This window comes from Oreochromis aureus, linkage group 23, assembly GCF_013358895.1.
Source record: "Oreochromis aureus strain Israel breed Guangdong linkage group 23, ZZ_aureus, whole genome shotgun sequence".
NCBI lineage: Eukaryota > Metazoa > Chordata > Actinopteri > Cichliformes > Cichlidae > Oreochromis > Oreochromis aureus.
This window is the reverse complement of record NC_052963.1, coordinates 7019661-7046325: the sequence shown is the minus strand read 5'-3', so window position 1 is coordinate 7046325 and position 26665 is coordinate 7019661. Positions and strand designations below refer to the sequence as shown.

Sequence of the window (26665 nt, the reverse complement as noted above, 5' to 3'; positions counted from 1 at the left end):
ATTCATTCTGGGATACCTGGCTGCCCCAAGTCCACACAAGCAATCGATTATCTAGGATCGACCTGTTTTGACTTACTTTGCACGGCAACCAATCAAATGTTAGAGAAGCTGCACGGGCAGCGTTAACTCCGCCCACTTAATTTGATGGGTGTGGCTGACAGATAAAATTATTTCAAGGAGAGAGATGAAGGGCCAAAATGAATTAAATAATTAAATAATTAATTAAAACTGTCAATAATTATTTAAATGTGTTATTAATTAATTAAATGTGTCAATAATTAATTAAATGTGTCAATAATTAATTAATTACATGTGTCGTAAATATTTATGTAACTAATTATTTCCTATTTTAATTAATTATTGCCACATTTCATTAATTATTTAATGGTGTATTTATTTAATTCATTATGGCAGTCCTGGCGTTCCATAGAACTGCCGTGTTCCACAGAAATCGTAGCTGGACCTGTGACTCATCTCGGTGAACTTGCAGTGGCCTGTTGGCCTAAAACAACCAGTCGCACCCTTCAGAGACATCTGGAGCCTGAATGTATGTCAAAGCTGACAAAGCTGCACCAATGTCTCTCTTGGCAGTTGAACTAAAGGCCCCGGCTCTCCAGAGCCTCCATCGGAGCATGTCCCCTGTCTTGGAGCAGGGGCTGGCAGTGCTGTTGCCAGCTCCACTGGCGCTCCTCCCTGACTGGAACGCAATTACAGAGATAAGAATCTGGACAGTGGGTGCAACACGCCTGCCTTTCAGGGAGGCTGCTATCAAGATGGAGCTGAGCTGCAGCTCTGGGACTGCGCCGTTTCCACCTCCATCGGATACGTTTTCCTTGCTAAGGACTCTGACATGTCAGGCACCAAATGGAGATCCTGTTATTTTTCCTGGCTTTTCTTCAGCCTGGCTTTGCATGCAAAACAGGTGCAGCTTTACTGCATACTCCAAGCTTCCATTTAAATTTAAGGCCAAATTTAAAGCACAACTCTTTCCATTACTGTTGTGAATGTGAATTGTCCTGGTGGGTGCTTTGCACACAGAAATTACATAAATTAAAAGAACCTAGTTAGATCAGTGTCAAATTCATTTAGTTTATGGCCCACCAACGACCCAGTTTGAGCTCAAGTGTGCCAGACCAGTAAAAACATTCATAGTATCCTGTGAGAATCAGGTCAGATAGCATAAAATAATATAAAAAGCTTTTAAAAAAAGTTTAATGCATTAATTAGATAACCTTCACCTTGGATTCAGCTCTTAGGCTGAATTTGAAAAAGATAGCCTTCCCCTGGCTTATCTTTGGCTTCGTGTTTTAAGATGTTACCCTTGAAATGGCTGAAAACTCAAATAAGGTTTGCAGCTTTCAAACATGTTATTTCATTTCAATGTTTTTGTATCGTAAAAACTCTGCATTCTTACAGAGAGAACCACAACAATAAGGGCATTAACCCATGAACTAGCATTCTGTGAGAGTGGGGAGCAAGAACTCCCCTTTGACCGCAAGAGACTTCCAGTCCAAGAGGTGCAGCCATCTTCCACAACCAACTGGTGGTTAAATGGAAAGAGGAAACAGAAAAGAGGCGCATAGAGAGACTACAAACAAAAACTATTGGAGCAAGGAGTCTTTAATTCCTCACTCCTTTAAATCTCACATTGCTGAAATAAAAATGAACCAGATCTTTAGCCACATAAGGCCATGAATGATTTGCATACAATGCTGGTAGTTCCCTGCCAACTGTTTAGTTTGTGAAGCGCTCCTTCTGTCTTGAGATCGCAGCTGCCTTGCATTGTGTGTTGTACAAGCTTCATTAGAGGTTGAGGAATTACATTAACATGGCACAATTTTTCTTCAGCCAAAGACAACAGTAACAGATGCCTCTTATAGTGGCCTTTAGATTGCTTCTTAGCAGTAAGCAGATGGGACCTGGTCAAACTGCATGTGATGCCATGTCTCACCACGCTGTTGCTAATGTAGCTAATCAACCTCTAACCATGTTTCATCCAAAGTTCCTCCCCTGGCATGGAGTCTATGTAATCTCCTTCTTCAGACACACACACACACACACACACACACACACACACACACACACACACACACACACACACACACACACAGACATAGAGATGGATGTAACGAACGGTCAGGTGGTGATTTGCAGCCATCTAACTCTCACACGACTCTCACTTGTTCCGTTTCATTCCCCCTGCGATGTATTTCTCTTCCCTTTGCAAGTGTTTAAGGTTATCAATGTCCCCTCCGTCTCAGCCACGCCGCTGGTGATGTTTGGCTGATTGGCAGCTCGCCGTCTCTCAGACGCCGCCGGCCAAACAGAGATGCTTGCATTCACCGCTCGCGGCATCTTTGCCGCTTTGTCTCTTTCAGCTATCGATCGGCTTGATTTTCTGTTTAATGTTCTCAGTGAAAGATGAGATCCTAGCCTCAGTATCAACAAAGGAAAGAGGCGAGGATAGTGCTTCTGCTGGGAATTGCTGGTGGCCCTCTTACTGTGCCTTATTTTCTTTTTATTCATCTGCTCGATGTTCCTCATTTTCCAAAGCCACCTGTGTGTCTAATGTACCTCACAACAAAACCTCACTATTATCAGTTTAATAATAAATGAATTTTTTTTACTTAGGTTTAGATTAGACTGGATACCATCTTGGTTTTGAAGGTCTGTATACTTGGTGTGCAGATGAATACTAATAAAATACACATGCAATCCGATTCATTACTAATAAGTTGCAGAGAGATGCTATCCACTCCCACACACTAAAATCCTCCCACGAATCCTGACTTTCATCACCCTAAAATCTTTGAATATTGCATAGCAACATAAATGAAACCAGAATTTGAACTATTGCTTTTACAGCTGTTGGATTTGTGTTGTATTTCTCAGTGTTTTAGTTTCGCCTTTCAGTGTTTCTTACAGATTTACTTTGTAGTTGTGATCGTGGCTGTCAGTACTCAGCTCTAAAGCCTTGGTATAGCAGCACGGTAAGCAGTGAGGATGGCTTTGCACTAATGTCTGCTGACTATAGTCGCAAACTAGAATGCAAGATAGTATCTTATGTCTTACAGCAGCGGTCCCCAACCTTTTTTGCGCCACGGACCGGTTTATGCCCGACAATATTTTTACGGACCGGCAATAAGGTGTCGCGGATGAATACAACAAAATAAAACTAGTGCCGGTACCGAAAAAAAGAAGATTTATTCATAACACACGTGAAAAGACCCAGGAAAACCGAGTTAACGATAAAAACGATAACAAAATAACGCTGAAAACCGATAAAAACCCTGAAAACCATACATTTCACACCTGAGCCTCAACTCTCGCGGCCCGGTACCAAACGACTCACGGACCGGTACCGGTCCGAGGCCCGGGGGTTGGGGACCGCTGTCTTACAGTGTCTCACAGGTTAGAGCGGACATGGATAAATCTTATAACAGAAGCACTCAAGACCAAAATTTAGCATTTAAAAATCTAGCATCATCTGTTTAGCATGTTGCTAAAGTGCACCGGTACCTAAAGGCCTTGATGTACCATTCGGTCTCACCTATTCTTAATGCAGTCATTCACCAACCGACTTTAATCTCGACTTTAATTTTTAAGGATACATTTTTAAGAGTTCAGCTTTGATGTGGCATTCTTGGCAGAAAGTCGCACTCTGCTCTACTTCCTCCACGTCTTGTGCATACCTGTCTGTTTTAGCTTGACGTGGGCTGAGCCTCTTCAGGACTTTTCCCACTCGCACATGTTTGCACGTCAAGCACAGCAAACTTCCTCCACTGTGACTGTGATTGCCCCGTGTGCATACTTTCATTTCTGTATGGTATCTGTCGCAGCAAACTATGTACTCAAGTCTGATTTTCAATGAATGGACATTCAAGTTCTGCCATATGATAGTCAAACTCGTGCTATACTTTTGCAAGCATGCCTGGAGTCACTGTAGCTGCTGTCAAGCTACAACCGGCAACCACACAAAACTCACCAATCCGCTCCTTCTAACAGTGCGTTCGATCATTAGCAGTGAACAGCTGTAAAATTAAAGCACGTTGAAATCTGTGTGTCATGAATAAGATACTCCATGGATAACACATCTGTCTCTATTAGATTAGATAAAAGGGAGTCATGATGGCCAGTGCAGTTTTATGAAAGTCCCCCCCACCTCAAAAAAAAGTTTTCCTGTCAGTGGTTTGGTTTTTTTTGTTTTTTTAACATTAGTTTTAGTTACAGTTATCAAACATCAGCAGTAACGGTCTCTTTGGCGCGTAGCCCATCTGAAGGCTCTTTACACATACAGATATTTTTTGTTGTTGTGAGTGTAAATCCACTCGTGTCGCTTCTTTCCCTCCACACTTTTATTTCTCTATTTCAGCCCTTTATCCCACAGGCAGGCTTGTACCCTTGAGGTCTTGACTGGGTTGAGTGGAAGGAACATCTGGGGCTGATGCACCATTGGCTGCAACACGTGCATCCAACTTTTTCTCCTTTGTTTTCGGCTCTCATCTTACGACTTCCCTCTTTTTCTTTTTTTCTCCTGCTCAGTGACTGTTTGCACGGAATCTGCTAATTATGAAATCTGGCAAACACTGAGAGTTTAACGGTGTGTTAGGTCCAAAGTGCCATACCATATTTTTCTGCTTTTACCATTTCTAATTCTCGTCCCTCTTGTTTACCTTCAGTCTCTTCATGCTCCATGTTTTTTTTTCTTTTTCCCTCTTTGTATGCTGCCCCCCCCCCCCCCACATCCTCTTCCTCTGTGCCAGTTTTGCTGCTCTGCTGGTTCAAGCCACTGCTCCGGCCCTATAGGAATATAATGTGCTTTGACTCCTTCCACCAAATATCAGCCATTTCCCCAGGCGTATTTTATTTTATTTTTTTTAAATTTATTTATTTTTTAATAGACGGGTAAACACACACACACACACACACACACACACACACACACACACACACACACACACACACACTCCAGTTTTCATTCACTGCAGCTGCAGATTTTTCAGGATCCAGATGAGAGAATAGAGCAGCAGGCACACATGAACGCAGAGCTGATGCAATACAATCCTTTTTCACACAGAGACTGACTACTGCATTATCGCCCGTGCTTGTTCATATTCGCGTTGCATGTTTAGACACCCATTCACACACAACAGGAAACCAAATTCTCTGCATATTTTCCTGCATCGTGCAGCTCCCTTCCTCTAAGGCCGTATCTTGCATTGTAACACTGGTCGCAGAGAGTGCATGTGTCTAGCAGTTGGTCAGAAACAAATCAAGGTTTCAGGCCTTGCAGAGGAAATGGAACATCTGCAATAAACTTGCTGCTATTTTTAGTCTAGTTTCTCAGGTCTGTTTAAAATCTGTCATCAAAACAGCGAATTCTTTGAAGACACAAGCCAGTCTTCACAGCCTTGCCCCTCTAACCACAATTGGTAGAAATCAGCAGTGGAACATTAGTCATAGCTCAGCAATGATGAGAGCTAATCACAGCTTTCTGGCAGCCCTGTGTCCTTGTGTCGCTTTTGGTGCAAAATCGGCATCGTCCTCTATTTTCGGAGGGAACACCGAGCTGATCAGATTGCTCGAGCACAAAAGAGGGATTGATTACAGACAGACTTTCGGTTCTGTGCAACAGAGGAAGGGAGAGTAATAGGAAACTTGGTGTGGGCTGGATGTTGGGGTTACGTGGGGAAATTTGGATTTGGTTTTTTTAGCCTCCAGCAGTTTGCAGTGGAACACTTGTGCGGACCAAAGGCAGAGAGACACATGTGTTTTGACCACTTCCAAACACGTGCCGCCTCGTATTGGGAAGCCCCTCTGGTGTGTGTGTGTGTTACCCTGCTGTGGTCCCTTCAGGTGGCAGCCTGGCCTAAAGAAATGGCTTTCAGTAGCTTTTGGGAGTTTCATTTAAGGCAGGGGTGTCGAACTCCAGGCCTCGAGGGCTGGTATCCTGCAGGTTTTAGATCTCACCCTGGGTCAACACACCTGAATCAAATGATTAGTTCATTACCAGGCTTCTGGAGAACATCAAGACATGTTGAGAAGGTAATTTAGACATTTAAATCAGCTGTGTTGGATCAAGGACACATCTAAAACCTGCAGGACACCGGCCCTCGAGGCCTGGAGTTCGACACCTGTGATTTAAGGGGTGCAGGTCAAGTTTTGCAATATACACAAACACTGTAAACGCAAAAGCTGTCCGTAATCCTTCTATAATCCTAATGTTTACATTTTTTACATTTTGGAGTGATATAATTATTTCTTCAGTTGTGTATTTTTGTGTATGAATGTTGTGGTTTCCAAAGTTTGTGTAGCCGAGAGTGTAAATGTTTCGCCAACATAGCTAGGGCTCGTGTAGCAATTAATTGCCTACCTCTCTGTGTTATTCAGGGTTATTAATAAGCTTTTAATAAAACGTGATTTCCTATATGAGACATAGAAAAGCTGAGCAAAAACTGAACTTTTTACACATGAAGAAAAGCTTGTGTACAACAAATGTAGGTAAACCCTTACCTATATTTGTTTAGCTCTTTTACTTAAGCGCGCAATCTCAAGATAATATTAAGTTGACTTGTCCCACCTATGCATTGATTATAATAATATTTTTTGTCCATTTTTCTTTGAGGCAGTGAGTTTACACAGTTTATAAAAAATGCAGCAAATTTTACAGTGTACTCAAAAGTTAGGCTTAAACTTTGGTGTTTCTGGCATTTTCTACTTTAATACATGTAGAATTCACTTAACACTGGTGTAGTCTCCATAAACATACGCATCAACACATCTTTGTGCTTGTTGTCTTGGTAAATTTGACCAAATTTAAAAAAGCCTAAAGCTAAGGACATTAGTATTATTATTTTGTACCATTTCAGTCAGTGTTTATTTTTTCCTAAAGTTTACGACTTTAATTTCATTTTGTATTTCTTTTAACTAAATATTTCTCACAGTTTTGAGTTTTGATTACAATAAACTTGATATCTGCTTCTCTTGGTGTGAGGCAATAGCAATAAAAGAAAGGAAGATAAAACTGTTAGCGTGTTCCTTATTTATAGAAATAAAACTTTCTAACAGGTAGATATAATTGAGTTGACTTATTAGACAATTAATAATTTAACTGTAATGAAAAGGGACAGGTGCTATTAAAATATTTTTAAAGGTGAAGCTTTGAATGAATCAGTGTGGCATTGATAGAGGGTTAGATTTCACAGGTTTAATGTTTAGTTTAGTGTCGCATGTCACTTCCTCATATATAACGTCACACAGTTTCCTCTTTTCTGTGTGAGCTCTGTCATGCTCTGTCTGCAGCTCTCAGATACAGATCTAAAAGTCACAGGAAAGTAAATGAAAACAGCAGAAAGGAACATTAACTGTATCACGTCTCAACATGTCTCATTCCTAGAAACCCTTAAGGTCAGCTGGTGGCATCCATAGCATTAACTTTGCTGTCCCTTTGAGATCCGCGCTTGAACCCAAGTAGACAGCTTACAGCTGAGTTAAAAGTGAAAAGCAGAAGCACTGTTAACAGGCTGAACAGGCTCATAGCCTAAGGAGATGGTGGATAATCAGCTTTATGATAGGGTTTGTGTGAAGCCAGGCGAGCCAACGAGAGTTTAGCTAAGTTGAACTTGTTCGTAGCACTCCCTGATGACAGTCGCTGATCTCTCCACCTGCACAGCTGTCGATTCTCTTTGGTGACGGCGCTCGTCAGCCTTCCTCGTGTCTAATTGATGAGCTGCTGCTGAGATGTACCCTCGCTGATACCTCTGCTTCTTCTCGCAAAGTGCATCTAAAATTAGTGTTTCTAAGCGAGTGGATCAGAGGACACGGCGACAGAGGATATGCTGCACTTCTCCCCTCTGTAATTTAATTTTTTCATTTTTATTTTTCAAGCTTTTATCTCAGCTGTCACCATGGTGACAGTTAATGCATCATATGCTTTAAAATCGCTCATTGCTCCAGCGTCTTTGTTTAGCTAATTGTATTGTTGAGAGTTGGATTCTTACCGTCTTGCACTCGCACAGCCCTTCTCTTTTGCATGCCAGTTAATTTGGTGACTTATTTGAGTCCCACTGACCAAATTATGCCATTAAAGTAGGGCCTTGGCACATGTCATGTTATCTGAGCGTTTTTAGTTAAGAACGCCTGAGAGGGAAATCAGTGAGAGTGAGATGGATAGAGAGAATAACAGAAACCACATATAACATAAACCAGATGTCTTCAATCCAATTCTGGAGTTGTCAAATGTCAGATTACCTCATGGACTTGGACAAACACACATACACACTGGGACAGGGAACGGAAAAAACCCTCTGTGTGTGTTTGTGTGTAATATCGCATATTGTTCAGAGATGATGCTATTTAAGGGCTCTCAGATGGCCAACACTGTGTGCTGGGAGCTGGCTAATGGTGACCTCAGTGCTGTGAGCTCTTGTGTATCTTATGCAAGGTGGAGTGATCTCATCTGTTTTCTTCCTCTGTTCTCTGTATTTTTATTATTGTGAGAAAAATCTAGAACGAATAAATCCTTTTTGGGATTCATTTTCACTACAAAGGGTACAAAAGTGTAACCTTTATTTTGGCCTGACACACCCACCATTTCCTGCAAGGTTTAGCCAATCAGAAGAAAGCAGGCTTGGGTGGGAGGTATAGTCTTGTATGGGGGCGGAGTCAAAACTGCAGCCCATGAAATAAGGAATATTTTTGAACTGTGAATCATGCAAAGCAACTCTAGTAGAGTCTCTGTACGAAGAAAGGAGGTGAAAATGTACATAATATGCTCGCGTTCAAGAAAATGCCTTTTATTAACGTGGATACATAATTATGTGATGAATTACCAGAATACTTGATGACAGCTTTACCTGACTTTATCTGGTTAACTCATTGACTATTTACATATCGAACGTACCACTTTTATTTTAAAAGCAAAAGTAAAAATAATAGTAAGTATGTTTGTTTAGTTTTTTTCGAGCAGTTCTACCATCAGCTCTCTGTTTGTATAGCCATCCCTCACAGGGTTGCTTGTTTCTGTTAGAAATAAGCCAGGTTATTTCCTAGAATTATGATTTAAAAAAAAAACCAGCTTTGTGGGTTGTTCTTGGAATACTCTTTAAAGACGTTTGTTGTTTGAAGCTCCATGCACTGTTTCCTCTTCCCTGCCTCTGTGTACATTAGACTGAGGTGTGGTTTGCTGCTTGGCTTTTCACCTCAAATTGCTGCTTAAAGACGTCAGTCATGCTTCACATCATCCGATTCAGCGTCAAGCTGCATGACAGCTAGGAATTGTGAGGCTTATTTCTACATGAGAATTTCTTTATTTGTTTTCTGGTCAGTAAAGGGCCTGCTGATGCACCTCGACACCGTGCCGGGCGGGGTTGCTTCGGCCATGCTTTTCCCAGCTTAAATGTGCAGCAGTAGATGATTTGTGCTGAAAATGATCGTGCTTCTCTGTGAAGCAGGTCATTTTGTCCAACCTAAACGTCCCTGGTGTAGCGGAGGTGAATAACTAGGAAATTACTCCTTTTGAGGCAGCACCACCTCTTCTACGTTTGATCATGAAAGGAACTATATTTAGGTCGTCTTTGGAAACGGCTCCTTCCACTTCATTAAAGCTAGGAGAGAAGATTTGCCTGGTGGCGTTGGCGCTTGCTGACCAACTGGCTGAATGTCAGGCTGCCTCTTCGAGTGCTTGCTTGGTTGCCCTGTTGGGTTGGTTGGCAGACTGACTGGGTGGATGGAATGACAGGAACTCGCTCTGTCTCTTGCGCGCTGCACAAGATGGCCCCGTCACCAAATAACAAATCACAAGTCACAAGTGTTTAGCTTATTCAATACACACAGCCAGCAGACTGTGATTTACAGAAGAGCAGGGAACTCAAAGGAAATAAACAGGAATGATGAAAAGAACAAGATACATTTCAAACGTAGCCCAGATGTTTTCGCACAAGTGTGACCCTCCCATGGGTTTGAGAGCTACAGCTCTCTTATTTTTCATTTTTTCTCTTATTTGCTTTCCTCATTTTTGCTTTGCTTTCATAAGATGTCATCTCTGCTCTGGTATGTGAAATAGTAAGGGGAATTAGTTTATAGTGACTGCATATTTTAATAAAAGTTATTAAAAAAATAGAAATTTAGCTTCATTGTAAGGGCAATCGCATCGCTATAGGAAGTGATGTCAATTTAGCATTTGGTCCAACATTGAGTTTTAACGATATAAGTATTTTAAAACCAGGACTGATATTTGGTGATTTCAAAATCTGATATTCCGATGGCTCAGCCAATATTTTTTTCTTTATTGTGACAAATTAAACATAAACAGATTTCCACAAAGTGCATAAATTTTCTTTTATGGGCCATTATGCTAATTATGCAAATGCGGATATCAGCCGATAAATCAGTGGCTCTCCAGTCCTACACTGTCATTATGAAGAAAGCTCGATTCTCATGGTGAGTTTAGGCCAAAAGCAAAATAAACATTTTATATCCTTCAGTACAGTCAAGGAGGCTCTTACAGCAACTGGAAGGACTACTTTGTTCCAAAGTACATCTGATAACAGGACTTATCAGAAACGTAACATACAGTGCCATAACCTTAACTCATAGCACACAAGCATCTTACTGGCATATATCTTATATCTCTATCTCTTTATGGCTGTCTTTATATGCCCATCTAATGTTTAATAGTTCAGACAGGTCCGGCCTCCATTATTTGTTTATAGAAGGCCAAACCTTACTCTGGCTGTTTGTTGCTCAGCTCCTGCTGTTCTCAGAAACAAGAGGAGGTTTTGATTGTGTCCATCTTTTGTGAGATGCTGGAGTGGCTCTCAGGCCTCCCACTGCTTCCCTCAGTTTTCAGCAGAGCAGTAACTTCACATGAATTGCCAAAAAAATCTTGTGTGTTGTGCTTCAAGATTACTGTAAGAAATAATGTATTTGGTGTAATTAGTCGGCCCAAGACAAAGAACCGTTTTTCTGACTGGTTTGCGGTTGTACCTCGGTAGGAATCGTGGTAATCATTTCCTTATCGGGGGTCGTAACGGAGTCCAAAAAGTGAATCTGTTTGTGTGATAGTCTTTCTGACTTTCTGCTGTTTTGGTGTGTCAGCCCCACTAACTTTCTCTAGGGGCGTTCTTTTGGAAAGCACCCAATTTCTGTCCTGCACTTTGGGTGTGTATGAAAGAAATGTCAAATCTTAGCAGTGGAATGACATTTCATAAGGTCAGAAGTTGTTTTGTGGTGTGTTACCATTACCAACTATACTAACGTTGACATATCACAATCAGGTATTTCTTCTTTTAAGCTTCTTGAAGGCTGAGTGGCTGTTCTGGCAGTAAATCAAGGCTATCGTTGGCTAATGATCAACTTCAACATCGACGGATGTTGAAGTTGATATTTATTGTATGTGATTGTGTTGCGCTGTTCTAAACTGTGTGAGTGTTAAATCTGTTTCACTGCAAATGATTGCAGCTACTGCTACTGTACAGCATTGATCATGTTGTTATTTTTGTGTGTGTGTAGATTACCCAAGTTAAAGTTTGACATTGATGAACCACAGTACTGAGGAGAAGGGACTTTGAGCCAAGTGACTCATCTGTGGCTTTTATTTCAAGTCAGCGTTTGACAGGATAGTAAACTGGTTTGGATGCCGGAGTAATCTTGTCAGTTTTTACTTTCTATAGTTTTTCCCAGCACAACATTGCAAGAAAAGCAGCTACAGAAATCTGTCAATGAAAAAAGTTTATTCCATGACTGTTATGGTGAAGGTAAGACAAGCATTTTGACATGAAAATATGTAGTTTCAATTTCACTTCTACCTTGTAGTATGAGTATAGTTACTGTATATTGTTACCAGTTCAGTATTTGACAGGGAGCACCCTGGGTTTTTTTTCCACATCTTCTTTATTATAATTACTTTATTACTTAATTACTTTATACTTTATTATAATACAGCATAACTTTTTTTTTTTTTTTTTTTTTTTTTCCCACAGCTTTCCATAAATGGATCTTTATTGATTTATTCAGAAAAAGCTTTGGTAGCTCATCCTCAGAACAGCAGCAGATTTCTTCTTGGACAGAAGATTTACAGTACAGAGAAAAAAACAATAAAGGGGAAAATGGGACGGGTACATTTCAAGCTTGTTATTTAAGTTATTAGGCTTAGCAACACACCTATTAACGTTCGTTTGAAACCGTTATCAACATTAACAGACTGAACTGGACTTAATAACATGAGTCCATATAATTTTAGTAAATTATTCTGGTGAGTATCAGCTGTGCTGGGTATGTAAATCGGGCCATCCAGCCGCGGTGCTCTCGTACGCCACTCGTGCCAAAAATCCGGACAAATGTCACTTGATCAAGGAGCAGATCTGCATCAGATGAGATCAGCTGACTTTGCGTGTGCGTGCGCTGTGCACAGCGGTGTGTACTCTAAAGTGCTCGTGCTCTCGTCCACTCCCCGCAAAAAAAATTAGCAGCTGTGCGGTGTCTGTGGCATCGGTGCTCGGATCGCATGCGATGGAGTAAAAATCAAAAGCACAGCTTTATCAGACAGTTGCAGTTTAATGTTGGCTGACGAGTCTTCAGTGCGTGGCACAACTGGATTTCTGGACATGCTGACATTGTTGAAGTCCTGCACTTTTTTCGGGCACATTATTTCGGTGACTTTAACGAGGCCGTGTTTTATGAGGTCTCCATCTGAAAAAGGCTTGCCATGTCTTGCGATGAGTTGGGCGACCTCATAGCTGCTATTGGAGCCTTTTCCTGGACAATTTGAGCACGAAAAAAATACTGTTGCTGACCCCAGGATAGCTACCCTTTGCTTTAATTTCTGCTCTCGCTCAGCACCAGTGTAGGATGCATAGGCCTGATGTTTGGTTTCATAATGACGTTGTACATTATACTCTTTCATAACTGCCACAGTTTCAGTGCAGATCAAACAGACACACTTCCCCTTTAATTCTTTGAAGAAATATTCACTCTCCCACCGTGTCCGAAATTTTCTGCACTCACTTTCTACCTTTCGCTTCTTTGGTTCTGCCATGTTTGGTAACGTGGAGTAAATTTCTTCTGTGATTGTCCTTTTTGGTAGAGCAACTGCCTTGATCAACAGTAGCTCCCCCTGGTGTTAAAACTAAGAAGTGCAATACACTCAAGCAAAAGTTGAAGTGCGGACCATTTTCTATTCTATTTATAAAATTACTTGAGGGCCAATTAAAAATGGACCGCGGGCCAACTGACTTTGGACACCCCTGGTCTACAGGAACAGACGTAAGAGTTATCGTTGACTAATCGACTATCCATCCATCCATCCATCTTCATCCGCTTTATCCGAGGCCGGGTCGCGGGGGCAGCAGCCTAAGCAGAGAAGCCCAGACCTCCCTCTCCCCAGCCACCTCCTCCAGCTTATCCGGGGGAACACCAAGGCGTTCCCAGGCCAGCCGAGAGATATAATCTCTCCAGCGTGTCCTGGGTCTGCCCTGGGCCTCCTCCGTGGGACATGCCCGAACACACCTCACCCAGGAGGCGCCCAGGAGGCATCCTTGTCAGATGCCCGAACCACCTCAACTGGCTCCTTTCGATGTGGAGGAGCAGCGGCTCTACTCTGAGCCCCTCCCGGATGGCCGAACTTCTCACCCTATCTCTAAGGGAGAGGCCAGCCACCCTTCGGAGGAAGCTCATTTCTGCCGCTTGTATCCGCGATCTCGTTCTTTCGGTCACTACCCACAGCTCGTGGCCATAGGTGAGGGTAGGGACGTGATCGACTCAGTAAATTGAGAGCTTCGCTTTTACACTCAGCTCCCTCTTCACCACGACGGACCCGGTGCAGCAGCCGCAGCACCAATCCGCCTGTCGATCTCCGCTCCTTCTCCCATCACTCGCGAACAAGACCCCGAGATACTTGAACTCCTCCACTTGGGGCAGGAACTCATCCCCGACCCGGAGTGGGCACTCCACCCTTTTCCGGCTGAGAACCATGGCCTCAGATTTGGAGGTGCTGATCCTCATTCCCGCTGCTTCACACTCGGCTGCGAACCGCTCCAGTGCGAGCTGGAGGCCTTCACCTGATGAAGCCAACAGAACCACATCATCCGCAAAAAGCAGAGATGAGATTCTGAGGCCACCGGGCGAAAGCCCTCCGCCACTTGGCTGCGCCTAGAAATCCTGTCCATAAAATTATGAACAGAACCGGTGACAAAGGGCAGCCCTGGCGGAGCCCATCACCCACCGGGAACGAGTCCGACTTATTGCCGGCAATGCGAACCAAACTCTTGCAACGGTTGTATAGGGATCGAATGGCCCGTAGCAATGGGCCAGACACCCCATACTCCCAAGAAACACCTCCCATTAGGACACCCCGAGGGACACGGTCGAATGCCTTCTCCAAGTCCACAAAACACATGTAGACTGGTTGGGCAAACTCCCATGCACCCTCGAGTATCCTTGAGAGGATAAAGAGCTGGTCCAGTGTTCCGCGACCAGGACGAAAACCGCATTGTTCCTCCTGTATCCGAGGTTCGACTAGCGGACGAACTCTCCTTTCCAGCACCCTGGCATAGACTTTCCCAGGGAGGCTGAGGAGTGTGATCCCCCTGTAGTTGGAACAACTAATCGACTAATCAAATAAAAATTGGCAGATTAGTTTTCTACCAAAATAATCTTTAGTTGCAGTCCTAACTGTTATACATTTCCATGCCTACATAATTTGAGTTTTTATGGTTACCACAAAATTATTAGGGGTTTTTTTAAAGCTTTTTTTATTGTAATCACTGAAACTGAGGGATTATTATCAACATTTTGAGTGACTTTATCATCAGATAGCTAATAGCTAAAGTCTTTGCTCATTTAATTGGAGATTATGTATCGGAATTTCAGGAGCACGACCACCCCTCCAAACACGCTCCTTCCAGTTGTCATCTATATAGGTTCCCCCAGTTCTGCAAGCTGATCATTCTAGTTTACGTGCCCCACCCTCCCTCCCTCTTCAACTTCTTCATTTCTATTTAGTACGTGGGGATCTGCCAGGCCCGGGAGCCATCGCCAGTCCCCTTCGAGTAATACAGCATAACTAAAGGCCGGGGGTGAAGTTGACATCAAGCGATGATGAGCCAATTGACCCACACTGGCATCTTGCTGTGTGTCGAGGTAAAATAGCATCCATCCATCCATTCGCTTCCGCTTCTCCTTTTCAGGGTCGCGGGGGGCGCTGGAGCCTATCCCAGCTGTCATGGGGCGAGAGGCGGGGTACACCCTGGACAGGTCGCAAGTCTGTCGCAGGGCCAACACACAAGGACAGACAACCATTCACACTCACATTCGCTCGCACATTCACACCTAGTGGCAATTTGGTTTATCCAATTAACCTATCCCCACAAGTTGCATGTCTTTGGACGGTGGGAGGAAGCCGGAGTACCCGGAGAGAACCCACGCAAACACGAGGAGAACATGCAAACTCCACACAGAAAGACCCCGGCCTGATGTTGGAATTGAACTCAGGACCTTCTTGCTGTGCGGCAACAGTGCTAACCACCGTGCCACCGTGCTAAAATAGCATTATTTTACTATTTATACATTCATTACTGTGACACGTTTTTAACTACGAGTGCACTTGATATCAAATTCCAGTCTTATTGGTCAGATCTGCTTAAGCTGGGCAGACACTGTGCGATTTTTTTCAGTCCTATATTCAGCTCCTGCTCAAACTATACGGTTGAATTGCAGGGGTTAGACATTCGTAGGTCACGATGCATGGTCTCACACTATACGGCCCCATGCTCTGATGCGACCTGAGTGCTCACACAGTGCATCCATAACATGAAGCGGTATGGATGCACTGTGCAAGAGACAGATTTTATAACACAAAATCGGTCTCTTGCTCTCCCTCTCTGTCTTTCACTCACACACTCACACACACACTCACACACACACACACACACACACCACACACACACCACACACACACACACACACACACACCATCCAACTGTTTTCACGGTTGTTATGGTCGTGATAATTTTGTGAGGCCACATGGAAAAGGCTCGGATGAGCTTGTCAAAGTTCTACAAGATGGTCCTCCATCGCTTGTGTCCAGATCAAACGCTGCACTGCCGTGCTAGTCCGTCTTTTTCATTTCCATCTCTGTGTTTGCGCAAACAGGTTTGATTTTCTTGTGACCATACGATTGCTGGTTGGGAGCTGGTCGTGAGGTGTTAATCGCCTCTCATTACCCCACGTATACTACACAATGCGCGACACACAGTTAAGGTGAAACTCGGCCGATGCCCAAAAAGGTTGCAAGACTGAAAAATCGTCTCAAAATGGGCCAAAAATGGCACAGTGTATCCCCAGCTTTATTTGGATCAGAAGAAATCGGGAAAAAAATGTAATTGGTTATAAAACATGAGTCCTGCAAATTCATCCAGCAAAATTACGCGGTTGATGTGAACGACTGCATTAAGAACGGGTGAGTCCGAAAAATACTTTAAACGCACAAAATGTTAGTGAGACTTTATGTTTAAAGCCTTTCATCTTAAATACTTTTTAACTAAATAACTAATTGAGAAATTGATCTGAAAATTGACAAGTTTTTTGAGATTTGACTTCTTTGCCGTATTTTAATAAATATTTTCCGGTATTGATATCAAGTTTAAAACTCCAGGATCATGACAACCCTGGTGTGTAGACCTCTGCATCCAAACATAGCAGCATGGCGGTGGATAGCTGCAACCAGCGTGTATATGTGGATGGTGAATTGGGACTGTAGTAAGAGAGGAAGTTTGCTTAAAGAGAGAAAATAAGGAATAATTAAAAACACACCACTTTTATAGCCAAGCGCTCAGCTTTACTGCCAACAAGCGTTTTATTGGTTAATAGCTTACAGAAGATAGAATGCAAACCTGAAAAGACACTAATAGTATGTCATGCTGACTCGACGGTTCAAATCTGTTGTGTACTCGACACCTCCTCTGCTGCATTCCTGGGTAATGACTAAGGCAACCAGTGTAAAGTTTCTGTAGATCTGCATCTAACTGTTGAGGTGTTCTTTGATATGATGACGCTCATTCCTCTGAAAACACACACTGAGCAACAGAAAGAGGTAAAGGGGGAGAAGGTTTATTGATAGCACTTGTTTATTGCAGCAACTTGTCACTGCAAATAAGCTGAGCCTCTACTCCGCCTTCCCCTTTTCCACCCACAGAAGCCTGACCCACTGCTGGAGCTGCTGATTAGCTCCATGCATACACCTCCATAACGGCACGCAGCCTCCTCTTAAAACACCACTCGCAAACTCATTACGTCAGCCTGGCATTCACCTCTGAGCTTTTTATCCATTCGCCTTCCATTATTTATATTCTGGCACTAAAGGTCAGGGCAGATGACGATTCTGAATGACGATATCAGAAAAGATGATTATAAGACTGGGAGCCGTGCGGGCCATGCACATTAATCCTGCGGGGACATTCAAATCAGTGTGGAGGAGACCTCACAGCAGCTCGCTCCTCCAACTGCAGCTTCTGGTTTTTATTCTTCTTCTACTGTTTGCATCACTGCAGCTTCAGCTGGTGCAGCTCTTGCCCCTTTGTGGTTTTTTGTTTTTATGGAGTTGAGACTACAGAGCTGAAGGTGATGCTATCGGATGACCATCATCCCTGACCGCAGGGTAATGGCCAGTCTCCATTTGCAAATTCAAAAGACATCCAGACATAAAGTGCTGAGATTGTTGTGCACTGGGATGATTGTGTAATTTTATTTCATTTCACACTGCGCAATAGGAATGCAATTCTTGTCACATTGTCTGATGACTCTGATGACTCATGTCATGGGCATAAATACTTGTGCAAAACGTCCAATTTAGGTTAAAGTAAAAATCAACCCTTGTGATCTCGTGTTTTATTTGGAGCAGGAGCGAGTACAACTTCATCTTGTGGCAAATTCTCTTAACTCACAGCCTCAAAGCACTTTCAGTTCTTTTTCTTATTCGCTGGTCTGTCTTAATCAAGTTTCAAGTGGAACGATATGATGAGTTCCTACTTTGAAATTACAGACACAAAGACGAAACTCTCGAGTCGTCAAACAGATGCTGTCGTCTTCGATTTGCAGAAAATAACTTTAAAGTAGCACGTTATTTATCTCACTGGCTGTTTCTGTCTGTTGAGCTGGACGTGATATTGACACAGTTGACGGGCCAAAATTCCCTTTATTTTGGCATCAGTGGGCTGTATTTTATTTCTACGAGCTGCTTTTGGCATGCGGCCGCCCTTTGAGGTGGCATCTCTCACTTCTACAGAAAGTGGGTGAGTTGTGATGAAAAGGTCAGGTAAAATTTGGATTATATCTCTGTGCGGTCCAGACAAGCTGCTGCTAACTTGTTAACATTAACTATTGTTTTGAAGTTGATGATTCGTTAATTTCAGTGACAATTATTACAAGCCTTTTGCATGGACCACATTCTGTTTTCTATACGAAGGAAACCTTTGTGGGCCCTCCTTTCCAGTTTGATGTTTACATTGGACTCTACAAAGGTACCTTTGCATAGACCGTTTGTTATCCTGGGCCTTGGTGCAGACACTCAGTTTGAAACAAGCTCCCTTCTGTCAGCCATCTTTCTTCTGATTGGCCACCTTTTGTACAGAAAAGGCTTGAACAGCTGGTTATTGGCTTGTTACCACAAGTTTCACTCACAAAGTCACACACATCCTGTCTTTGTAAGCACCTTAAGATGGGGGCAGCTCGAGGGTTCAGCATGTTGCCCAAGGATGCTTTGACATGTAGGCTGGAGGAGTCAGTGTTGTATAAATAAAATTGCCATTGCCCCTGTGTATCTTCTCCCTCCCCACACCCCCAGCAGGTTGTAGCAGATGTTTGCCCCTCCCCGAGCCTGGTCCTGCTGGAGGTTTCTTCCTGTTTTTCTTTCCCACTGTCGCCAATTGCTAACTCATAGTAGCTCATTTGATTTTTGGAGTTTTCTCCGTATTGTTGTAGGGTCTTTACCTTACAGTACAAATTACCTTAAGCTGACTTTGTGCTATATAAATACAACTGATTTCATGACTGATTGTTTAGAGCAGCATGAAGCCTTAGCTGTGGCCAAGAGGGGTGTTTCTTACACACACCGACCTCATTTTGGGCAGGTTTAATGATCGTTAACTACTATATGTGACAGAAAATAAGGAGAAGCATAAGAGGTGACATTTAACCAAAGCAAAGCTTTTTGAATTTAAACATTGTTTGTTATTGCTTCCTTATTATATTATGCTTCTTGTCCGTGGAGCATCACATCTGAAAAATTCCTACACTCTTTTGTATCTTTACTGCTTTCTTTCTTGTATCACTTAGCATCTGTTTAAACTTGTATTGTCACAGCTACCATCGTGTTCTGCAGAATAGCAGTAGCAGAATAGCAGTAGCAGAAATTGTTGCGATTGCATTGCCAGTTATTACAGCCTAAGGATAAGAAGTAGTGGATAAACATCAACAAGATAAAAAAAAAAAGCATATTTTGTATCCACGTGTTTGCATTTAAAATTCTTTGTGTGTTGTAAAGACATCTGATAGGTCATTCAGAATGTAGGCAGTCGTACACATTAGCCCTAAGGACCAACATAGTACATGTTTATTGTAAGTATTATAATGTAAACTAATTAGCAGTCAACAGAAGGGGGGATAAAGAAGGTGTTGACAGTGTGATTGGAGCTAGAAAGATAAATGTGACACGGTTGTGTGTGGGCTTTGTGTACTCCACACATGCTCCATTTCCCCTCACAATTCAGACCTTCAGTGTGAACTGCAGATGTTAATATTTGTGTCTCTATTATATCCAGTGTAATAGTGATGCATCCAGTAAAACAAAACCAAAAAAACCCCCACGCAGACAGATAAAGAATTCTGGAGCTGACTGACTCGACCTTATTGATTTAGTTTCTCTCTCTTTCTCTTTATCCAGACCTCCTAAATGGAGCCCAGGAGAAGTGCGAGCTGCCGCCTTTGGATGGTTTCCCTCACTGCGAGGGCAAGCTCAAGGTGAATCAAACATACAAACACACATTAAAAACAGGCCTCTCCATCCCACTCTCTGAGCACAGCTGTGAATAGGAGGTTTGAAACATGTGAAAGACGAGCTACTGAAAGGAGAACTGCCTGCAGAAATTCATAGCGAACAGAAAAGAAAACAAATGACAGTGTAATCTACAAAACATAACCAGCATCTGGCTTATAGCTTCTACATGGACAGTTGACAAAAAGAGTTGATCCAGGGGTGTTAATTGGTTTATTAAATTGCAATAATATTCAAAATATAAAAATAAAAGATGTAATTTCAGGGCCAATAAAACTCTGGGCCGCAGGTCTGAAGTTTGTTAGGTTGGACATTAATTAACATGTACACCATCGTAACGTCTTATTTTCATCAGCACAAAAACTTTGCATCATAGCACAGGGCAGACTTCAGAATGCTGATGAGCTCGCTTTTCTTCATTGCAGCCATCACGTTCTCCTTTAAAGGCTTACAGACACAAACACTTTAACACAAAAACTCATAAAGCCTTCCAAGACGACTGAGTAAAGGTACATTTTTTTTGTTTGGGGTTTTTCTCACAGGTAAAACAAAAAACATTGCGATTTCCATAATGGAAACCAATGAGCAGCTCATTTTGAATTTGACCTGTGTTTTTTCTCTTTTTTATTTATTACTGCTCATTAATAAAACAGAAGTTTCTCTTATTAGATTAATTGATGGAATAATTGATAGCAGCAGTGTCAGTGAACCTGGTAACAAACTTTGAAACAAGCAGACGCGACACTAGTTTTGTCCATACTGGAGGTGTTTGCGTTACATTTAATGTGATTCATGATACATTTCAATGAAATCTATATTGCACATTAGGTCTGGTCGTTCTTACTAATTATTTAAAAGTAGCCTGTGGAGTATTCCTGTGAATACTCTGTTTCCTGCCAGATCATGGCCTTAACAGTCACAGGTTATGTGACTGACGTCTAGGAGGATTCTTCATACCTGTGTGTTAAATTATGGGTGGCCCAGGTATTTGAAGTCAGTTAGTAATGATGGTGTTTTCTAGATTGAAATGGTGATGCACTGAAGAACCACCCATGTAACCCACACGCGCACCGATCGCAACCGATTCCCTCAGCTTCTTTTCAGCACCACACAACATCAGTCATCTCATATATAATGAGCCTTGTAGTCTGTGCTCTATGTTTTTAACATGTCACATGTTATGAACATGTTGCTGTTAATGAGGTAACACTTCTGACTCGCTAACAAAAGGAGAGAAAACATACCTCAGAGCCTGTTTCTGTAAATGTGCCTGAATCACAAGATAGACTGGTTTAACTGTTACTCAGGCCAACTCAGGTCTGGGAAACACTTTTGTTGCTCTGCATTTTTATTACAGGAAAAATCTGCAATGCAGCTTAAAGCTGGAAACACCCACACAATTTAAAAGAGCACCACCGGCTCATATTTCGAATAATTGTGAATGATTAATGAATGTTTTTCTTTTTTTTATATAGTTGTTTGCATTAAATTACTCAGTGCATATATGTCGTTGTAATACGATCTGTTATTACAAAAGTGCAGAGCCCCTAAAGTCCTGAAGGAGGATGCTTTTCATCTGGTGTGAACCTAATTATCTTGTCTCCACAGTCAGTGAAGCTAAAGCCTGATTAGCTGAGTTCTTTGCAATTTTTTTTTGGTGGCTGATTGCAATTAAATCGGTTAATTAGTCAATTATCTGGTGTACACAGGATGGCTAAATATTATTTTCCAAGGCGTCCAACGACTTCAGACACATATCGACAAGTTTTAGTTTCAACTCAGGATGTTATGCAGTGAAGTTCATCTTTGTCTTCATCTATATCTTATATGACGTATATACAGTGTGTATAGATACCGAACAGGCATAACATTATGACTGACAGGTGAGATGAATAACTGATTATCTCTTCATCATAGCACCTGTTCATGGGGGCGACGTATTAGGGAGTGTTAGAAGCAGGAAAAATGGGCAACTGTAAGGATTTGAGCCAGTTTGACAAGGAACCAAACTGTGATGGGTAGACGCTAGGTATCAAAATCTGCAGCTCTTGTGGGGTGTTCCCAGTCAGCAATGGTCAGTATCTATCAAAAGTGGTCCAAGGAAGGAAAAGTTGTGAACCACTGACAGGGTCATGGGGCCAAGACTCACTGATGGACCAAAGGCTGGCCCGTCTGGTCGGATCAATCAGACGAGCTACTGTAGCTCAAATTGCTAAAAAAAAAAAATCCAACGCTGTTTCTGATAGAAGAGAGTCCCTATCATGGAAACAGTACTCCTAGATGGCTGTGGCCTCTTTCAGGAGGATAATGGTCCCTGCCGCAGAGCAAAGATGGTTCATGAATGGTTATAGGAACACAATAACGTCTGAGTAAGCTGTGAGGTGTGTGAAGTCTTTTGGCTCAGACGTCACACAGTTTGACTATTTTTGTTCACTCTTGACTCTGACATCACCAAGAGATGATATCCCTAATATGGTCATCTCAGACACACAGCCCAACCTGAGCACATTTATCCCACCCACCTGCTGTTCAGACCTCCTGTTTGCAAGTGGCAACCAATCAGAAGAAAGTTTGTTTAAATTACTTGTTTTAAACAGTGGATGAAATGAGGGGGCTGGACCAAGGTCCATCATAAGACAAAAAAGGAATTATTTCGAAGCAGAACTCATGCAGAGCTACTCTAGTATAGTCTGAGATTGAAGACATGGAGCTGGGAATAAGAAAGTGCTTTCTATTAGTGTTCTTTTCTAGTTAATTCAGTCTGTGATGGCACACTGCTGCCTTCAGTTTAACATCTAATGCATCACTGCCGTTGTGAATGCATACTTCCCAAAACTCCCACATGACCCTGCTGTACAGTACCTGCAGGCTGGATGAGCAGATGACAGCCAGGTTTAATTCTAGGGCAGACGGGCACCGGCAGACACAGGTGCATACACCCAAATAAAAAGCATAACACGTGCTGTACATATGCTTGTCCATTGTCTCATTTTGTTTTTTGTCTGTATGTTGGTGAGTCTGTGTCCCTGAAGCTGACAGGGGACTATCATACACACCATCTGCTCAGACAATCCTAATCTTCCACTTGTACTGTTAGAATTTCCAACTTGGCACGAGGAAATGCCAAAGCTTTCCTTACACATACACCATCTACACGAGTGCTGCACATGAACTCCTTTTTTCCTTTCAGAAAAGGGATCAAACTTCAGTAAACTGGCATTTCACACGAGTAAAACATCTGAAAAATACATTTTCTCCTACTCACAGAGCTCTTTTTGGTCATTGTTTAAAGTAACGCAATCTCCATGCATTTGCCTTCCAAACGACTCGGAGCCCATCTGCCAGTTCTCCCAACTATGAAGCGCTTTGAATAGTCGATTTTCTGTTTGCCAGTGCGCTGCTCCCTTAGGTTACTGCAAATCAGCATGCATGACGTATTCGAGCCTACAAGCAGGATAGCTGTCAGTCCACATCTCAGCTCAGCAGCCCTTCCACTTCCACAGAAATGCCAGTGCCACAGAAATCTGCCCGCCGGACATCAAATTAGAAGAAGAGTTTCTCATCGCAGTCCACATCCAGAGTCTCCATCAATCCCAGCTTTCCACACATTTTATTGAGGACATTCTACATTCTTCCATTTCAGTGAAGAATGACATTTTCACATTGACGGATTTCCACTCAGTCACACATGAAAGTTGCCACAAAGTTAGTAAGGCTGCTCTCAAACATATCACCCTCTCATTCAGATACGGTCACTATAGTTTCAGCAGTGGAGGTCTTTTATATACAGTCTGTGGCTCTTACAATATACGTGTGACATTAAAGTTTATGTTGGGTCAGTATGCCAGTCTCACATTTGTCTTCTCCTCTTTCTTAGTGGATGAAGGAGATGTGGCGCTCTGATGCCTGCTACGCCAACTACGGCGTGGATGGATCCACCTGCTCCTTCTTCATCTACCTCAGCGAGGTAAATCCTTTGTCTTTTTTGTGTTAATAAATGTAGATAAAAAAGACTGATTGTATTATATCGTCATAATTACTTCTCATGTGGTACAAAATCAACATGGCAAAAGCAGCGCTGGTGTATGAGCGTGCTAAATCGGTGTTGATAGATGATGCAAAAGCTCCACATATCACCTTATTTTTACCTTAACAGTGATCTGCTGTTAATGAAAGCACCTGACCAGCATCTTAACAAGCTGGTTACTGTTTACCATTTATATACATGCTGTGCGTTTATTGATGGCAGATACACCACTGTTCTCTGTATGCTGCTAAGTGTCCGTCTCTGTGTGTCTGCATGTTTTCTCATTAGTTGGCTTTTATATATAAAAACTGTCTCCTTTACTGGTTTCTTTTTATCTGCCTACATTCAGATGTTAAAAGCAGAAATGAGTAGAAATCACCTTCATCCTCATATTATTTTATAAATGTTGGTCCACCGAGCAGAACAGTTTTTAAATACGCTGCTAAACATGGTGTAATTGTTATAACTGGTTTCTTGTGTTAATTTAAGTCAGTTTAAGACTTGAAGTAGTTGCATATGAGCCGCATACTGTAATCATTCACTGGCTATTTCATTTTTTCGCGTAATTGTTTCATTTCCTCGTTGCCCAGTCACCCTTTAAAAAGAGATTGTAAATAAAAATGCAGTGCTTTCTACCAACTATATAAAATGATAAATGAGTTACTCATTTTTCTGTCTTTAAAAAATATGTGAACCTATTTCCAGCTTTCTGTTTTTATTATTGGACTGTACCAGCATAGCTTGGCATGATTCACAGATCAAAATGATCCTTATTTAGTTTACACTGGCTCATGGCACAACCCCCCAGTTCTTCCCATCTGAAACACTAAAAAATTATTTTTCAACCCCAGTAAACATGAAGTAATAATTTCTTTGTAAAATGTAACTGAAATATATAAAATCAAAGGCTTATTTGTTCAAATACCTAATCATTGAGGAAAATGTGCTTGTTATAAACTGAATGTACACCAGTCAAGTAAGTTTTATTTTATATTGTACATGTATAACAAAATTACCTGAAATTAAAATAGCATTTATATTTGAAATGCTAGTTAAATTAGCATTCTGGGCAGATTTATTTTATTGTATTTTATTTTATATTACTTAATTTTTTTAGTGAAGCTGTTTTTGCTCCCTTCTCATCCACTTAAGCCAACTTCATTTAGTTGGCTGCCTCTTATTCAAATGTTTAAAATACACTTGGTGGGCGGGGCAAGCAACTTCTCTGAGTTACATCATACAGAGCTGAAAGTAAAGAAAACTGCCTGGAACAGTGTTTTAGAGCAGTCTATATCTGAGCGTTTGGCTCACTGGGGCTCCTTGTAGATGAGCCAGCTTCATTATTTATAGCCTGAAATGAAATATCTGATGTGTTTACTGACAAATAAAGCAAAACAAAAATTTTAGTTTTAATTTCTTTTAATTTGTTTCATGTTTGCTATATTCAGCATTTTTGTGCAACGTGTATTCCTCACTGTAGCAAGTGCTTGTGTCTTTTTTAAATATTATTATAATTATTTATTATTACTATTATTATATATATGTCTCAAAAAGTCAGAAAAATCACAATGATGTAGAGGTCTCAAAGCTCATGTATCAAATAGGATTCGCTTGGCATTGCAGGTTTAACATCCAGCTTTGAATCTGCGTAAAATAAGGAAACGCATAACAGATTCCCTTAAAATCAGAAGAACGCTGTGATGAAACATTTTTGTTTTTTGCGTATATTCGAAGAATGAAGAGTCTTACATTTTTTTCAGAAGCCTGCAGTTGCTTGATCTGTTTTCCCGCTGCTTGCATGGTCCCTTTCTGCGGTATATTTTTGGTTTGTGCTTTGGGTTTGTTCACTTTGGACTCAAAGAGTGCGATAAGAGCTGCAAAAAACCACAGACAACCCGTAAAAAATGGATACTGCATACCCAGAGTGGCCTGACAACATTCCTGCAAACTGAGAGTGATCACAAAAGAATGAAGTGCTAAAAATAAGTAGAGAGGTAAAAGGGGGATTTCATTTTTCATGAGAGCAAATTAGTGTGTTGAGGAGGACGGCGAGGGAGAACGAGGAGATGATTCAGTGGGAAACTGGGGAGTGGGGAGGGGGGTGATGTGGTAATGTGCGAGGCACTCCTTCAAGGGATGAGTTTGCAGCATATGAAGGGAGATTCGGAATGACTTCACTTCAGTCCCAGCAAATGGGGGGAAAAAGCCACGGTGGAGGGTTTATTCATTATTGACGAGTTCCTTCAAGGGACACTTTCAGACCTTCCATTTTTTGCACGATTTATCTTTGCCCCAAACACGGACACGTACTCGTTTTGTGGCGACAGAGCTAATCTTTTCCTTAATTCTAATTAAAGTCTGGCATTAAAAATTTAATCTGATTCTGAATACAAAAGTTGTGCTAATGAAATGCTGGATAAAATTCTCCGTCCCCCCCGCAAAAAAACTAAAAAAACCCAGCTTTGCTTCACATAAAACTTCCGCTGTGATTTCTCATTTCAAAGATCTTCCGCAGATCACAGCAGCTGATTCCGTTTGATCAGCGAGCCTTTCGTTTCGAGTTTGCCTTAAAGTTGTTTCATCAACTAATT

The 26665-nt window shown here is 41.8% G+C and overlaps 1 protein-coding gene across 6 annotated transcripts in view; it reads left to right on the top strand.

The window, feature by feature from the left end:
• mgat5 (alpha-1,6-mannosylglycoprotein 6-beta-N-acetylglucosaminyltransferase) overlaps positions 1 to 26665 on the top strand; it is a 114194-nt gene that overhangs the window by 36507 nt on the left and 51022 nt on the right. For all 6 annotated transcript variants that reach the window (XM_031757826.2, XM_039607557.1, XM_039607558.1 and 3 more), the window contains 2 exons: positions 19937 to 20013; positions 23925 to 24014. In XM_031757826.2, the coding sequence (XP_031613686.1) occupies positions 19937 to 20013; positions 23925 to 24014 (167 nt within the window). The remainder of the gene's footprint in view (positions 1 to 19936; positions 20014 to 23924; positions 24015 to 26665) is intronic.